The sequence below is a fragment of the Eleutherodactylus coqui genome, chromosome 7 (genome assembly GCF_035609145.1).
Source record: "Eleutherodactylus coqui strain aEleCoq1 chromosome 7, aEleCoq1.hap1, whole genome shotgun sequence".
Lineage (NCBI taxonomy): Eukaryota > Metazoa > Chordata > Amphibia > Anura > Eleutherodactylidae > Eleutherodactylus > Eleutherodactylus coqui.
Genome location: NC_089843.1, coordinates 3,158,348 through 3,176,320, shown reverse-complemented (window position 1 = coordinate 3,176,320; position 17,973 = coordinate 3,158,348). Strand labels below are relative to the sequence as shown.

Here is a 17,973-nt window from a genome sequence, read left to right as displayed (position 1 = left end):
CTCTAGGAAGGAGTATACAGTCTATTACTCTCTGGTATCAGCCATTGCAGGCCAGAGAGGCAGTGCCTCTAAGATGGAGTATACAGTCTATTACTTTCTGGTATCAGCCATCGCAGGCCAGAGAGAGACTGCATCTAGGATGGAGTATACAGTCTATTACTTTCTGGTATCAGCCATCGCAGGCCAGAGAGAGACTGGCTCTAGGATGGAGTATATAGTCTATTACTCTCTGGTATCAGCCATCACAGGGAGAGACTGCCTCTAGGATGGAGTATACAGTCTATTACTTTTTGGTATCAGCCTTTTGCAGGCCAAAGAGAGACTGGCTCTACGATGGAGTATACAGTCTATTAATCTCTGGTATCAGCCATCGCAGGCAAGAGAGAGACTGCCTCTAGGATGAAGTATATAGTCTATTACTCTCTGGTATCAGCCATCACAGGGAGAGACTGTCTCTAGGATGGAGGATACTCTCTACTGCCCTCTATCATTTCTTCCCTCCCAGGTCCTGGTCCGCTCCTCATTACCTCTATGGTGTTGGGCTCCACATAACCGGGAAGCCGCTCGTCCTTACACACCACCCCGGCGTCCTCCTCGTGGGTGCAGTCGCTGTTGCCCCAGCCCCGGGACTTGCAGTCTGTGATGCTCTTCTCACTGCCTGAGCAGATCATATTATCCAGCCAGATACGACCTGTAGGAAACCAAAAGGAGTCCGATACTACAACTCCCAATATCCTCACTACGGAGGAGACAGGAAGCCATTATGTGTGTAATAATCCTTATTTATACCGCGCCAATATATTCCGCAGCGCTGACAGAACAGGGGAAATAAAGAGCGCGGTTACATAGTAATCAGCTGACGGAGACAGTAGGGGTGCGGGGCTCCAGCAAGCTTACACACTATAGATAATGGGGAAGGGGGGTACGAATTAAAGGAGCACTCAGTCTGATTTCGTTAGCGGAGCGAAGGGCCCGTGCTGGGTGTGGATTAAGAAGAGGGAGGCAATGTAAGGGGCGCTGTGGATGAGGGATACAATGTAGGGGGGCGCTGTGCTGTGGATGAGGGATACAATATAGGGTGGAGCGCTGTGCTGTGGATGAGGGATACAATGTAGGGCGGTGCTGTGGATGAGGGATACAATGTAGAGCGGTGCTGTGGGGGAGGGATACAATGTAGGGCGGTGCGGTGCTGTGGATGAGGGATACAATGTAGGGCGGCGCGGTGCTGTGGATGAGGGATACAATGTAGGGTGGAGCGCTGTGCTGTGGATGAGGGATACAATGTAGGGCGGCGCTGTGGATGAGGGATACAATGTAGGGCGGTGCTGTGGATGAGGGATACAATGTAGAGCGGTGCTGTGGGGGAGGGATACAATGTAGGGCGGTGCGGTGCTGTGGATGAGGGATACAATGTAGGGCGGCGCGGTGCTGTGGATGAGGGATACAATGTAGGGCGGCGCGGTGCTGTGGATGAGGGATACAATGTAGGGCGGCGCCGTGCTGTGGATGAGGGATACAATGTAGGGTGGTGCGGTGCTATGGATGAGGGGTACAATGTAGGAGGGCGCTGTGGATGAGGGATACAATGTAGGGGGGCGCTGTGCTGTGGATGAGGGATACAATGTAGGGGGCGCTGTGGATGAGGGATACAATGTAGGGGGGCGCTGTGCTGTGGATGAGGGATACAATGTAGGGCGGCGCTGTGGATGAGGGATACAATGTAGGGCGGTGCTGTGGATGAGGGATACAATGTAGAGCGGTGCTGTGGGGGAGGGATACAATGTAGGGCGGTGCGGTGCTGTGGATGAGGGATACAATGTAGGGCGGCGCGGTGCTGTGGATGAGGGATACAATGTAGGGCGGCGCGGTGCTGTGGATGAGGGATACAATGTAGGGTGGTGCGGTGCTATGGATGAGGGGTACAATGTAGGAGGGCGCTGTGGATGAGGGATACAATGTAGGGGGGCGCTGTGCTGTGGATGAGGGATACAATGTAGGGGGCGCTGTGGATGAGGGATACAATGTAGGGGGGCGCTGTGCTGTGGATGAGGGATACAATGTAGGGCGGCGCTGTGGATGAGGGATACAATGTAGGGCGGTGCTGTGGATGAGGGATACAATGTAGAGCGGTGCTGTGGGGGAGGGATACAATGTAGGGCGGTGCGGTGCTGTGGATGAGGGATACAATGTAGGGCGGCGCGGTGCTGTGGATGAGGGATACAATGTAGGGCGGCGCGGTGCTGTGGATGAGGGATACAATGTAGGGCGGCGCCGTGCTGTGGATGAGGGATACAATGTAGGGTGGTGCGGTGCTATGGATGAGGGGTACAATGTAGGGCGGCGCGGTGCTGTGGATGAGGGATACAATGTAGGGCGGCGCGGTGCTGTGGATGAGGGATACAATGTAGGGCGGCGCCGTGCTGTGGATGAGGGATACAATGTAGGGTGGTGCGGTGCTGTGGATGAGGGATACAATGTAAGGTGAAGCTGTGCTGTGGATGAGGAATACAATGTAGGGCGGCGCTGTGCTGTGGATGAGGGATACAATGTAGGGCAGCGCGGTGCTGTGGATGAGGGATACAATGTAGAGTGGTGCGGTCCTGTGGATGAGGGATACAATGTAGGGCGGCGCGGTGCTGTGGATGAGAGATACAATGTAGGGTGCCGCGGTGCTGTGGATGAGGGATACAATGTAGAGTGCCGCGGTCCTGTGGATGAGGGATACAATGTAGGACGGTGCGGTGCTGTGGATGAGGGATACAATGTAGGGTGGAGCTGTGCTGTGGATGAGGGATACAATGTAGGGCGATGCTGTGGATGAGGTATACAATGTAGGGCGGGGAAGTGCTGTGGATGAGGGATACAATGTAGAGCGGCGTGGTGCTGTGGATGAGGGATACAATGTAGGGCGGGGCAGTGCTGTGGATGAGGGATACAATGTAGGGGGGGCGCGGTGCTGTGGATGAGGGATACAATGTAGGGGGGGCGCGGTGCTGTGGATGAGGGATACAATGTAGGGCGGGGCAGTGCTGTGGATGAGGGATACAATGTAGGGCGGCGCGGTGCTGTGGAGGAGGGATACAATGTAGGGTGGTGCGGTGCTGTGGATGAGGGATACAATGTAGGGTGGTGCGGTGCTGTGGATGAGGGATACAATGTAGGGCAGCGCGGTGCTGTGGATGAGGGATACAATGTAGGGCGGTGCTGTGGATGAGGGATACAATGTAGGGCGGTGCTGTGGATGAGGGATACAATGTAGGGCGGTGCTGTGGATGAGGGATACAATGTAGGGCAGTGTGGTGCTGTGGAGGAGGGATACAATGTAGGGCAGTGCAGTGCTGTGGATGAGGGATACAATGTAGGGTGGGGCTGTGGATGAGGGATACAATGTAGGGTGGGGCTGTGGATGAGGGATACAATGTAGGGTGGAGCTGCGCTGTGGATGAGGGATACAATGTAGGGCGGCGCGGTGCTGTGGGTGAGGGATACAATGTGGGGTGGCGCAGGGCTGTGGATGAGGGATACAATGTAGGGCGGTGCAGTGCTGTGGTGCAGGATACAATGTAGGGCGGCGCAGTGCTGTGGGTGAGGGATACAATGTAGGGTGGCGCAGGGCTGTGGATGAGGGAAACAATGTAGGACGGTGCTGTGGATGAGGGATACAATGTAGGTCAGCACAGTGCTGTGGATGAGGGATACAATGTAGGGTAGTGCGGTCCTGTGGATGAGGGATACAATGTAGGGTGGAGCGCTGTGCTGTGGATGAGGGATACAATGTAGGGCGGTGCTGTGGATGAGCGATACAATGTAGGGCGGGGAAGTGCTGTGGATGAGGGATACAATGTAGAGCGGCGCGGTGCTGTGGATGAGGGATACAATGTAGGGTGGAGCTGTGCTGTGGATGAGGGATACAATGTAGGGTGGTGCGGTGCTGTGGATGAGGGATACAATGTAGGGTGGAGCGCTGTGCTGTGGATGAGGGATACAATGTAGGGCAGCGCGGTGCTGTGGATGAGGGATACAATGTAGGGTGGAGCTGTGCTGTGGATGAGGGATACAATGTAGGGTGGTGCGGTGCTGTGGATGAGGGATAGAATGTAGGGTGGAGCGCTGTGCTGTGGATGAGGGATACAATGTAGGTTGGTGCGGTGCTGTGGATGAGGGATACAATGTAGGGTGGAGCGCTGTGCTGTGGATGAGGGATACAATGTAGGGCAGCGCGGTGCTGTGGATGAGGGATACAATGTAGGGTGGAGCGCTGTGCTGTGGATGAGGGATACAATGTAGGGCGGTGCTGTGGATGAGGAATACAATGTAGGTCGGGGAAGTGCTGTGGATGAGGGATACAATGTCGGGCGGGGCAGTGCTGTGGATGAGGGATACAATGTAGGGCGGCGCGGTGCTGTGGAGGAGGGATACAATGTAGAGTGGTGCGGTGCTGTGGATGAGGGATACAATGTAGGGCAGCGCGGTGCTGTGGATGAGGGATACAATGTAGGGCGGTGCTGTGGATGAGGGATACAATGTAGGGCGGTGCTGTGGATGAGGGATACAATGTAGGGCGGTGCTGTGGATGAGGGATACAATGTAGGGCAGCGTGGTGCTGTGGAGGAGGGATACAATGTAGGGCGGTGCGGTGCTGTGGATGAGGGATACAATGTAGGGTGGGGCTGTGGATGAGGGATACAATGTAGGGTGGGGCTGTGGATGAGGGATACAATGTAGGGTGGAGCTGCGCTGTGGATGAGGGATACAATGTAGGGTGGCGCGGTGCTGTGGGTGAGGGATACAATGTAGGGTGGCGCAGGACTGTGGATGAGGGATACAATGTAGGGCGGTGCAGTGCTGTGGTGCAGGATACAATGTAGGGCGGCGCAGTGCTGTGGGTGAGGGATACAATGTAGGGTGGCGCAGTGCTGTGGATGAGGGATACAATGTAGGGCAGGGTGGTGATGTGGATGAGGGATACAATGTAGGGCAGCGCGGTGCTGTGGATGAGGGATACAATGTAGGGTGGAGCTGCGCTGTGGATGACGGATACAATGTAGGGTGGTGCGGTGCTGTGGATGAGGGATACAATGTAGGGTGGTGTGGTGCTGTGGATGAGGGATACAATGTAGGGTGGCGCAGGGCTGTGGATGAGGGATACAATGTAGGGTGGTGTGGTGCTGTGGATGAGGGATACAATGTAGGGCGGCGCGGTGCTGTGGATGAGGGATACAATGTAGGGTGGTGCGGTGCTGTGGAAGAGGGATACAATGTAGGGCGGCGCTGTGGATGAGGGATACAATGTAGGGCGGCACGGTGCTGTGGATGAGGGATACAATGTAGGGTGGAGCGCTGTGCTGTGGATGAGGGATACAATGTAGGGCGGTGCTGTGGATGAGGGATACAATGGGCAGCGCGGTGCTGTGGATGAGGTATACAATGTAGGGCAGCGTGGTGCTGTGGAGGAGGGATACAATGTAGGGCGGTGTGGTGCTGTGGATGAGGGATACAATGGAGGATGGGGCTGTGGATGAGGGATACAATGTAGGATGGGGCTGTGGATGAGGGATACAATGTAGGGCGGCGCGGTGCTGTGGGTGAGGGATACAATGTAGGGTGGCTCAGGGCTGTGCATGAGGGATACAATGTAGGGCGGTGCAGTGCTGTGGTGCAGGATACAATGTAGGGCGGCGCAGTGCTGTGGATGAGGGATACAATGTAGGGCGGTGCTGTGGGTGAGGGATACAATGTAGGGCAGCGCGGAGCTGTGGATGAGGGATACAATGTAGGGTGGCGCAGGGCTGTGGATGAGGGATACAATGTAGGGTTGCCCTGTGCTGTGGATGAGGAATACAATGTAGGGCAGTGCGGTGCTGTGGGTGAGGGATACAATGTAGGGTGGCGCAGGGCTGTGGATGAGGGATACAATGTAGGGTGGGGCTGTGCTGTGGATGAGGAATACAATGTAGGGCGGTGCGGTGCTGTGGATGAGAGATACAATGTGTGGTGGTGAGGTGCTGTGGATGAGGGACAGAATGTAGGGTGGTGCGGTGCTGTGGAAGAGGGATGCAATGTAGGGCGGCGCTGTGGATGAGGGATACAATGTAGGGCGGCACGGTGCTGTGGATGAGGGATACAATGTAGGGCGGTGCTGTGGATGAGGTGTGCAATGTAGGGCGGTGCTATGGATGAGGAATACAATGTAGGACGGTGCCGTGGATGAGGGATACAATGTAGGGCGGTGCTGTGGATGAGGGATACAATGTAGGGCAGCGTGGTGCTGTGGAGGAGGGATACAATGTAGGGCGGTGCGGTGCTCTGGATGAGGGATACAATGTAGGGTGGGGCTGTGGATGAGGGATACAATGTAGGGTGGCTCGGCGCTGTGGATGAGGGATACAATGTAGGGTGGCGCAGGGCTGTGGATGAGGGATACAATGTAGGTCGGTGCAGTGCTGTGGATGAGGGATACAATGTAGGGTGGTGCTGTGAATGAGGGATACAATGTAGGGCGGTGCGGTGCTGTGGATGAGGGATACAATGTAGGGCAGTGCTGTGGATGAGGGATACAATGTAGGGCGGGGCAGCGCTGTGGATGAGGGATACAATGTAGGGCGGTCCTGTGGATGAGGGATACAGTGTAGGGCGGCGCTGTGGATGAGGAATACAATATAGGGCGGCGTGGTGCTCTGGAGGGCTTTATGCATGAAGGTGGTGAGTGTGAATTGGATTCTATATTTGACGGGTAGCAAAGTAAAGTGGAGGGGAGGCGGCCGAGGACCGAGCCCTGGGGAACCCCAACAGCAAAGGAAAGAGGAGGGGAGGTAAAGCGCGCAAAGCAGACACTGAAGGAGCGGTCGGATAGGTAGGAGCAGAACCAGGAGAGAGCAGTGACCTTTAGATCAATGGAGTGAAGTGTGTACGCTATATGCTGTTACAAGTATAAAAACAGATCCCGTCTCGTATACATAGAGTTTATAGGAAAGCATAGACAAGCATCGATGAGCGCAGGGTATACATTGGGCTGCGCTTCACAGGGGTGCCGTTCATTCAGGTTACACTTTATGTTCTCCTATGGCCCGATGGATTGTATGCTGCCCAATCAGTCACACCCTCTGGAAATTGTGTGCATTATTAAAACTAACAAAGGAAGATCCAGAAACTTGAAGATTCTCCTCTTCTCCATGAAAACGTAGACTTTTTGTAAAAATGGATGCAAACATACACTAATGTATACTTTAAAAAAAAAAGATTAGAGTTGAGCGAACGTACTCTGCCGATGCTCGAGTATTAGTGTACTCGCTGGTGCTCGTTACTCGAACGAGCATCAAGTCGTGTTCGACCCCACCCCAGTTTTTGGCTCCTCCCCGCTGTGACGTGCCTGTTTTGGCCCCTCCCCGCCGCAGTGCGCATCATTTGCAAATTTTTTATCTAGTAGGGGAGAGAGAGAGAGAGAGAAAATACACGAACCAAGAAAAAAAAAAGAAAGCTTGGGACCCGGCGTCCCACATACAAAAATGCTTGAGTCTCCCATTGTAGTCAATGGGCTTCGTTACTGGAGTAGAGCTCTTGAATTTTACGAAAAGCTGGACTGGGACAACGCGGACCCGAGCATTTGGGTGCTCGCTCATCTCTAAAAAAGATAAATTTTTTTAACCCCTTAGTGACGAGGCCTATTTTGGACCTTAGGACGTAATGATTTTTGGGAGAATTTCATCTCCACTTTTAGAAAGCCATAATGTGAAATATAAACGTACATTTACCTCCTGGGGCAATAAGGGGTTAAAGTGTCCACACAACATCTGTCGGTGCAACGATCATTTTTATGACAACTCCCAACACAACCCAATGTACTCAAAGAATGGTCATAAATGGCTGCACTTCCAAGTGGAAGAATGTATCAAGTGGGATACCACAAGGCTCTGTCCAAGGCTCATTGTTGGTCAACATTGTTATAAAGGATCTGGAGGAGGGAATTGTGGGAAACTGAGCAAATGTGCCGACAACACAAAGCTAGGAGGGATAGCGAACACTAGAGAAGAGAGAGGATTCAAAAAGATCTAGAAAAGCTTGTACAGTGGTCGGCGACTAACAGAATGGTATTTAACAAGGAGAAATGCAAAGTCCTACATCTGGGGAAGAAAAATGAAGAAAGCGCATACAGAATGGGAGGAATTGGGCTAAGCAGCAGCACATGTGAAAAAGACTTGGGTATACTAATAGATCATAGACTGAACATGAGTCAACAATGTGATGCAGCAGCCAAAAAGGCAAACATAATTCTGGGATGTAAGAGAAGCATAGAGTCTAGATCATGGTCATTATTCCCCTCTACTCTTCCTTAGTCAGACCTCATCTGGAATACTGGGTCCAGTTCTGGGGACCCCACTTTATACAAGACATCGACAAACTGGAGCAAGTTCAGAGAAGAGTTACCAAGATGGTGAGAGGTCTGCAGATCATGTCCTATGAGGAACGGGTAAAGGATCTGGGAATGTTTAGCAGAAGAGAAGGCTGAGAGGAGACTTAATAGCGGTCTACAAATATCTGAAGGGCCGTCACAGTGCAGAGGGATCAGCCCTATTCTCATCTGCACAAGGAAAGACTAGAAGCAATGGGATGAAACAAAGGGAGGAGACACAGATTAGATATTAGACAGTGAGGGGATCAATGAGTGGAACAGGTTACCACTGGAGGTGGAGAGTTCTCCTTCAATGGGAGTCTTCAAAGGCTTGACAGACATCTGTCTGGGATGATTTAGTGATCCTGCACTGAGCAGGGGGTTGGACTGCAGCATCCCATAGGGAGACCCCAAGTGATGGCTTGTCACAGCGGCACTTACCAACCTCCTTGCCCAGAGGGATACATGCAGTCAAAGCCAGAGTATCACTGCAGGCCACCATAGACACCCCCAGGATAGGGAATACCAATACACAGGGTAATGGGAGTTGTAGTTGTCACGGGTGACGCCACTGTTCCTACACACCAGAATCATCCTCAGCAGGAAATAAACACAGACAGAGACAGTCTCTGTGTACCTCGGGTCCCCCGGAATGGTTAGGGCCCGGCATAAACTTTTACTTGAAAACTTGAACAGACTACACAAGGCAGTACACTTTAAGACATTACAGTACAGGCAAATGACTTTCAAACGTGATAAAGACTATTTTCTTGCAGTACCTCCACCCTGACTCAGAGATGCGTGGGTGTGACAGTTAAAGGGTGTACCTCTACACGGGGATCCTGGCTCTGGATGGACACATAGGAAAATAATACAATTAGAGAGGCAGTACCTCTGCACTGGCCTTGTCTGAAGAAGTGATTACTTACAATTGCTCTGTCTCTCTTGGGGCTCACTCCAATCACATCCACAATACAGTTGCTCCTGTCTCCTCGTCTTCCATCTTCACCACAAGGAAGCTGAAGGTGCTCCCATGTGGCTCTGTGTTAGGTGGTAGCCAAGATGGAAGACTAAGACTGAAGATGGAACTTCTTTCCCCTCTCTCAATCACGCCTATTTATAACCTCACTTGTACCACATGACATGACAGGCTGATACATTTACAGGCAGACTATGATTTTATTAAAGTTAACCTCTCAAGTGCCGCAGCTGTTGAATACACACACCGGTTTTTGAAGAACAAGCTTTGCACAGTGCATCTACATAGGACAAACGTGTATGACATTTATAAAGGGGACCAGGATGGGGTTCTGGGACACTACAGGTCCCGATGACCCTGGAGGACCTGATGACTTTAGAGGACCCAATGACCCTGGTGGACACGATGACTCTGGGGGTCCCTTCCAACTTTACTATTCTATGTTAGGCTCAGTGGAGTCTTCACATGTTTAGGGAGGTAAGCCACTGCCAGACAGCTCTGGGGTGGCTTATCTGCTGGGGTACAAAAAGGACCGGCAGTGAAATTCTACATCCCCGATCCTTTTTTTCCTCAGAACATCATCCGTAATGGGAAAAGATGAACTGCCCCATATACATAAGAGAGTCATTTGGTCCCACGACACAGCTACACACTGCTGTATATGGGGGTCTTTACATTTCCTTAGGACATATATACTGAGTCTGGCCCTCAGTATTATTTACTAGTGATGACCAATCCCCCAGATAGGTCACAATAGTGGATTGGTGAGGGTCTGCCACTCGAAATCCCCACTGATTGATTATTCACCGGGTCCACTGTCAGCAGATCAGAGCTAGAAGCAGACAACTCTAACCCCATTGTAGCGGCCAAGTTGGTATTGCACTGGATTCAATGGAAGCTGCGCCTACAAGCAGGATGGGTCATCAATAGTAAAGTGCATGTGGTGGGGGTGGAGGTGATGCCTCCTGTAAGTTCTTGGGATAGAGCCCTAGACTGGAGTACAGCCAGCGGGACAGGAACTCACCTATGCCTTTCCCATACTTGGCGCTGTGCGTCCACCCAGTTGCCTCAGTAAATCCCAGGTGACGGCACAAGATGTGAGCATTCTCCATTGTAAAGTCGTCATCACAGATGGTGCCCCATTCGTGGTTGTAGAAGACTTCTATCCGACCCTCATTGTGTTTTCGAGGGTATCCGGCCAGGCGGAACTTCAAGCTGCTGCTCTGCCCTGGGGAGCGGCTGGTGGGCTGGGGGGTTTGCTGAGTCCATCCTGGGACTACGGCAGATAGTGTGCAGAACACCCACAGACTGGCAGCTAGATGCACCATGATGCGTGACCCTGAAAACACAAAAACAGAGATGTTACTTATCGGAGTGGATGATGCCAAACCATCATCATACAGAATCAAGCGGACGACGGCAGCCAGAGAATGCCGCTGCTTGCAGCCCAAGTCTTCTGAATGGCTCCTCCAAGAGATTTCTGAGAAAATACAAAGTTCAGGAGGAGAAATGGACCTGTCGAGGAATATTAACGGATATCAGATGGGTCGAGTGATGGCATTCACATAGGGAGGGGACCTGATGGCCCAAGTTATTTTTCTGTAATGAGAATTCTATTTGTCCTAATTCATTTACTACCCTAAACTACCAGAGATGGAAACACTTACCCCTTCACCGCTCTAGACCACCAGGGATAGACACTAATCCCTTCACTGCTCTAGACCACCAGGAATAGACACTAACCCATTCACTGCTCTAGACCACCAGGAATAGACACTAACCCCTTCACTGCTCCAGACCACCAGGAATAGACACTAACCCCTTCACTGGTCTAGACCACCACGGATAGAAACACTAACCCCTTCACTGCTGTAGACCACCAGGTATAGGAACACTAACCCCTTCACTGCTCTAGACCACTAGGAATAGACACTAACCTATTCACTGCTCTAGACCACCAGGAAAAGACACTAACCCCTTCACCACTCTAGACCACCAGAGATAGAAACACTAACCCCTTCACTGCTCTAGACACCCAGTAATAGACACTAACCTCTTCACCACTCTGGACCACCAGGGATAGACACTAACCCCTTCACCACTCTAAACCACCAGAGAGAGAAACACTAAACCCTTCACTGCTGTAGACCACCAGGGATAGAAACACTAACCCCTTCATCGCGCTAGACCACCAGGAATAGACACTAACCCCTTCACTGGTCTAGACCACCAGGGATAGAAACACTAACCCCTTCACTGCTCTAGACAACCAGGGATAGGAACACTAACTCCTTCACTGCTCAAGACCACTAGGAATAGACACTAACCTATTCACTGCCCTAGACCACCAGGAAAAGACACTAACCTCTTCACCACTCTAGACCACCAGGAATAGAAACACTAACCCCTTCACCACTCTAGACCACCAGGGATAGACACTAACCCCTTCACCACTCTAGACCACCAGGGATAGAAACACTAAACCCTTCACTGCTGTAGAGCACCAGGGATAGAAACACTAACCCCTTCACCGCTCTAGACCACCAGGAATAGACACTAACCCCTTCACTGCTCTAGACCACCAGGGATAGAAACACTAACCCCTTCACTGCTCTAGACTACCAGGGATTGAAACAATAACCCCTTCATCGCAGTAGACCACCAGGAATAGACACTAACCCATTCACTGCTCTAGACCACCAGGAATAATCCATTCACCACCAGGAATAATCCCTTCAAACTAATCCCTTCACCGCTGTAGACCACCAGGTAGAGAAACACTAACCAATTCACCGCTCTAGACCACCAGGAATAGACATTAACCCCTTCACCACTCTAGACCACCAGGGATAGAAACACTAACCCCTTTACTGCTTTTGACCACCAGGGATAGACACTAACCCCTTCACCGCTCTAGACCATCAGGGATATACACTAACCCCTTTACCGCTCTAGACCACCAGGGATAGAAATACTAAACCCTTCGCCACTCTAAATCACCAGGGATAGAAACACTAACCCCTTCACCACTCTAGATCATCAGGGAAAGACACTAATCCCTTTACCGCTCTAGACCACCAGGAATAGAAATACTAAACCCTTCACCGCTTTAAACTACCAGGGATAGAAACACTAACCCCTTCACCAGTCTAGACCACCAGGGATAGACACCAACCCCTTTACCACTCTAGGCCAAAAGGGATAGACACTAAGCCCTTCCCTGCCCTGGACCACATGGGATGCAGATGCTAACCCCTTCACTGCAGTATATCACCAAAGACACTTCACTTCTTCACTGCTCCACCTCCTCTTCATTGCTCTGAAATACCAGGGATGCAAGCACTATCTCTTTCCCTACCCTAGACCACCAGAGATACAAGCACTAACATCAGATGCAGGGACATAAGAATGCTGCAGCCATGTCCATATCAGGATGTCATTGCAGCAGTGAAGGACTGTCAAAATGAGAGTGGTGAAGTGACTATGCCCATTTTTATGTTTGCACACCATGTTGTGCCATGTGCATCAGAATTTTGTTTTTCTGGACAACCCTTTAAAACCATTCATGGGCTTAAGCCACTAAGTATTACAGACAATGATCCATTCATTGTCCTGATGCACCAGAGATACTGGCATTAACCCCTTCAGGCTTCTAGACCACCAGGAGCGCTGGCATTAATGCTTCATTGCCCGAGACCACCATGGAGTTTCGGGGATGTGTTATACTTACCTCCGCTGTCGTTCCCCCAGTGTGTGCGCTGGAAACCGCTGCGGCTCTGTGCAGTGAGCAGCGCTGCTAAGCAGTCTGTCCACTATAAAACTAGAATGGGCGGATTAATTAAGGGCAGCATCCAGCGCTGACACCATGGGAATGATGGGGAAGGCGCACCTACGTAGCAGCATCGCTCAAGACATTCAATGGCAGCATCCAGCGCTGACACCAGGGGAACGACGGAGGAGGTAAGTATAAAACGTACATTGCCTGCCTCTACGGCTCACCTATTTTCAATCCATAAGCTTAGCTCATAGGACGAAAGGTAGGCGACGTATTCCCTTTTATTACTGCCTATTATGATGGGCCTGTAGCCTTTTTCTCAGAGAATGCTGGCAGAAATAATATATACTGCAATATTGGAGTATCGCAGTATATGGTATAAGCAATAAAACAAGTTCAAATCCCCTACGGAAAGTGACAAAAGTGTTATCTTTTTAGAAAAAAAATAAGGAATACTAAAACTTCAAAAACCTTTTTCCCGCAGTCATAATTGTGAAGGCTATGAGCCTAAAACTTATACATATATATATATATATATATATATATATAACATCCTGTCTCCTATGAACATCTGTGATATACGCTTCTGAAGGCTATGAGCCTAAAACTTATACATATACATATATTTTTCATCCCGTCTCCTATGAACATCTGTGATATACGCTTATACATTCATATGTTGTTTGCACAGTCAGATTGGATTGTTACAGGAATAGAAATAGAGAATAGCACTCAGCAAACGTATATATAACTTACATTCTTCCTTATCTTCTGTTACATTGTTCAAAGGTCAGTATACAACAGTGTCCAGTAAAGACAATGCCTTAATGATTAACTGCTATGTATGTAAAAGCACATGACTGGCTGAAATGTACGCATAGTGACAATAGACCACCCTCCTTTAAAATACTATATGAAGGAAGATGTTTTGGAATAAAGGTAGATTGCTTTTAGACACGGTCCTGATCTGTGTCCATTGCTTTCTCACGGCGGCCGCCATAACCACCTCTGATTTGGAGCCTCACTGCATATTGACGGAATGATTGAATTTCCCTAACATTAATTGGCGCCCAAGATACGTGGGGCTTGGAGGAACAAGAGGACCACTTACACCTCTAACCCCCCCGGACCCAGATGGGATAAGGAGCCACTCGGAACCACGGATTGACAAAACTGTGCAGTAAGGTAAGGCTTTATCTTGCCACAATCTATCAGTTTACAGAATATGAAACCCTCTTGCCGATCTCTGGAAGGCATGGTATAAGTTGTACCAGGGAAGCCTAAAGTATTTAGGGGATAAAAATACCTCATGGGAGCCTCTAATAGGTAAGAGAAGTAGTAGAAACGAGGGGAAATAAGCAGGGTGAGGAAGTACTGCCACTTTAAAGAATGAACTGACATGTAAAGGTTTTTGTCTTTATGTGTGCCTGTTTATGCATGAGTGAGTGATTGAGAGGAGCTGACCTGATCTACGGAACCTGACCTCCGGGGTGCAAACATAAATCTTTGTGTCCCGTGTTACCAGGAACCCAATCAGTGACGCTGTAAGGAGTCCCTAATAAGGCCACGATTATGGACAGGGCCCCCTGCGGTTCCGTTTGTATATTTCAACGGCCAGGGGATTGTTTTATATGTGTGAAAGAATAAAAATAATAGGCCTCTTGGTATACATAAGACGCCGGCCATTGGCAATACTGCTGGTAGAGGGGATAAGGTGTGGAAGACTGCAGGGAAAAAAGTGAAACAAAGAAGGCATGGATGCAATAAGTAGAGGATGTGATAAATGGTTAACACACGTAGGATATGAAGGAACAGGAGTATTAGACCCCAGCATTGGGATAGATTTGCAGAAAGTCATGCTGGATGGGTAAAAGATAATGGACTACAGGAAATGTTTGAATAGTTGGAAAAATGCAAGTAAAGACATAGAAGAAGGTTTAACAGTGATAATAGTTGCTACCTGAAGTGGTGAATCTAAGTATGTGGGTGGACATGGGCAGAAGTTGTATTGTGTTTGTTGTTGGATAACCGATACTGGACAAAACATGGAAAAACCGCGGTACATAAGAGTTTTTCTTATATATGTGTTTTGTCCGCTGTTGGCAGTCCTATGTACAGTAAATACAATCCCAGTTTCTACTTCACATGATAAACTTATCAGTCCGTATAGGAATGAATAAAACCCCAGTGAGTGTGAATTTGCAGTTTTGTAAGGTGGGGGCAAGTGTATTACACTCTAGGTTAAGTCTAAATAGACCCACAGCCCAGGCTATTTGCACATAATAGAAGATGGTTATAGGCAGTGGGACCTGTTATACAGTTCTACTATTTGTCTGGAGAAGTTTCTGTGTGCTATAGGAGATAAGTTAAATTCCAAAGGGTGTGTGTGTGTGTGTGTGTGTGTGTGTGGGGGGGGGGGGGGGGCGGGGGGGGGGGGGGAGGTACTGTGCTGTAGAAGCCTACTTGTCTCTGCAAAGAAATGTGAATTGAGAATTGGTTATATTTGGCTGCACAGGACGGGCCCGTATGTTGTATTATATGAAATATATACTGTTTGATGCCTGAAAATGAAATGAGAAAAGAATTCAAAGCACAGGTATATTATGCTCCCCCATTGCCAGGTCAGTTCCCCCTTCCACCTCCTTCATCTCAATTCCGACCGTCTGCTCCCCCCCAATCTATGCCAAGCCATCCACTTCAAAGTCAAATATTGGACCGGAGGGATGGACCTGCTGGCATTGTGGACATCAAAACCCGGATTGGAGAGAGAGCTGCCCTGCTTGCGGAGCTCCTCGGCACAAACCGGTTATGCCTATGCTCACTAGATCCAAGGCTAGTGAGTGGAAGCATGGAGAAGAGGACAAGGAGGAGATGCAGGGAGCGAAGGGTGGTATAGGAGCTGATGTAACACAGGGCTAAGGCAGAAAGAGCCAATATAATGCAACATCACAAAAAGTTCAATATAGACCATGGACGCCACAAGAGCATATGTCGCTCATACAGCAATTACCAGACCCCATGACCAGACCTATTAGACAGATAGCACAAATACAAGACACATACTCTGCAACATCAGCTGATCTGGGTCCTCTGATTATGTTGAAAACAGGGGAGGCAGTGGGAACTATAAACTATAATGTGAAAGACTATTGTGGCACAGATTGGGATAAAATTAAACATAGAATTTAGAAGTTATAAGATCTTTTTAATTGGTCTAGAATGTTGGGCAAAAGAAAAATTAAAAGAATCCTCCCTGTCTCTTTCTAATGTCACACAAGAGAAGGATGAAAGTGCAGAGCAATTTTATGCCCTTCGACAACGTTGGTCAGATCTGGGGTATAGGGGTATACAAGAATTGGGTGACCATGTGCTTAGCATGGCCTTTGTAGAAGGTTTATGGAAACCCCTGAAGTCTAAACTCATAGACGATAGGCCAGAGGGGAGACAGTCTGAATCTCAGGCCCTTTTACAGACAGCAAAGGGCATTGAGTTAAACTGAAAGAAATTAAAAAAGGATGCTTGGACCGTCCTGCCACAGGGAGCGCAGAATTCTCCAAACACGTACACCCAGGCACTCCAGTCTGTCTTATAGGCCTGGACTCCACCTGATGGGACTGTGCTGTTGCAATATGTTGATGACCTTCTGCTTTGTGCTGAGGATCTGAAAACATGTCAATCTGTATCCATTTCTCTTCTAAAATTTTTAGCAGAAAATGGCTGCGAGGCTTCAAAGGAAAAATTACAGCTTTGTAAACAACAGGTTGTGTTTCTAGGCCATTGCCTAGCTCAAGGGACCAAACATCTCACAGGAGAACGCAAGGCTGCAGTTCAAGCCATTTCTGTACCTTCTTCTGTTGCCAAACCTGCACCTTTTTGGGACTTGTCTCATACTGCCGTCCTTGGCCGGTCATGCGACGGCAGTATTGACGCAAAAACAGGGAGGACGTCCACGGCCACTTGGGTATTACTCCATGAGATTGGATCCGGTAGCCTGAGGAGCCCCCTCCTATGTCCGTGCGGTGGCAGCAGTACAAGCAATGGTTGACAAGTCTTCTGAGTTGGTCCTGGACTACCCTCTACTGGTTCTCACCCCTCATGACATCCAAAGTATACTCACTCAAGTACAACCTAAACATCTGTCTCTAGCTCGTCAAATAAGGTTGCAATGTGCCCTGCTCCTAACATCTTTTTCCAACGGTGCACTACCTTGAACCCGGCTGCTCTTCTTCTAGTCGAGTATCCTGGTTCAAATGGGGGAGGGGGAGGCATAGGTGATCTAGGTATTACAGTTCAGCTATTTTTTAACATTTTTTGCAATAAGATCGGGATCTATTTGAAATAGAATATCAGCATGATTGTCTAGCATTGATGCAACAAGAAAATTCAGGTTTTAAAACAGTTACTGGAATCCCTGTTGACAATACATATTCTGAGCTTTTTGCAGATGGTCCCAGGGTGAGGATGGGCGACTCCACACCGGATATACAGTGGTCACAGAACAAGATGGCCTAAAAGCAGACATTCTGCCTCCGCATGTCTCAGCACAAGCGGAACTGAAGGCCCTCACTGAGGCATGTAGAGTGGTAGAAGGTAAGACAGCAACCCTTTACACTGACTGCTGGTATGCATTTGGCATAGCTCATGATTATGGCTCAGTGTGGAAGGCCAGACAGTTTTTAACTTCTGTAGGACAACCCATTAAGAATGGTGTAGCAGTACAGAACCTCATGAAAGCCCTACTCCTACCAGACAAAGTAGCAATGCTAAAGGTGAAAGCTCATACCAAAGCCGACACTGCAGAAGCAAAAGGCAATGCACTAGCAGACTTCA

At 49.5% G+C, this 17,973-nt stretch overlaps 1 protein-coding gene across 5 annotated transcripts in view; it reads right to left on the bottom strand.

The window, feature by feature from the left end:
* Positions 1–17,973, bottom strand: part of LOXL3 (lysyl oxidase like 3) — a 114,831-nt gene that overhangs the window by 44,759 nt on the left and 52,099 nt on the right. For all 5 annotated transcript variants that reach the window (XM_066572787.1, XM_066572788.1, XM_066572789.1 and 2 more), the window contains exons 2-3: positions 10,393–10,707; positions 528–691 (exon numbers count right to left, since the gene is read on the bottom strand). In XM_066572787.1, coding sequence (XP_066428884.1) covers positions 528–691; positions 10,393–10,696 — 468 coding nt within the window. In that variant the 5' untranslated portion in view covers positions 10,697–10,707. The remainder of the gene's footprint in view (positions 1–527; positions 692–10,392; positions 10,708–17,973) is intronic.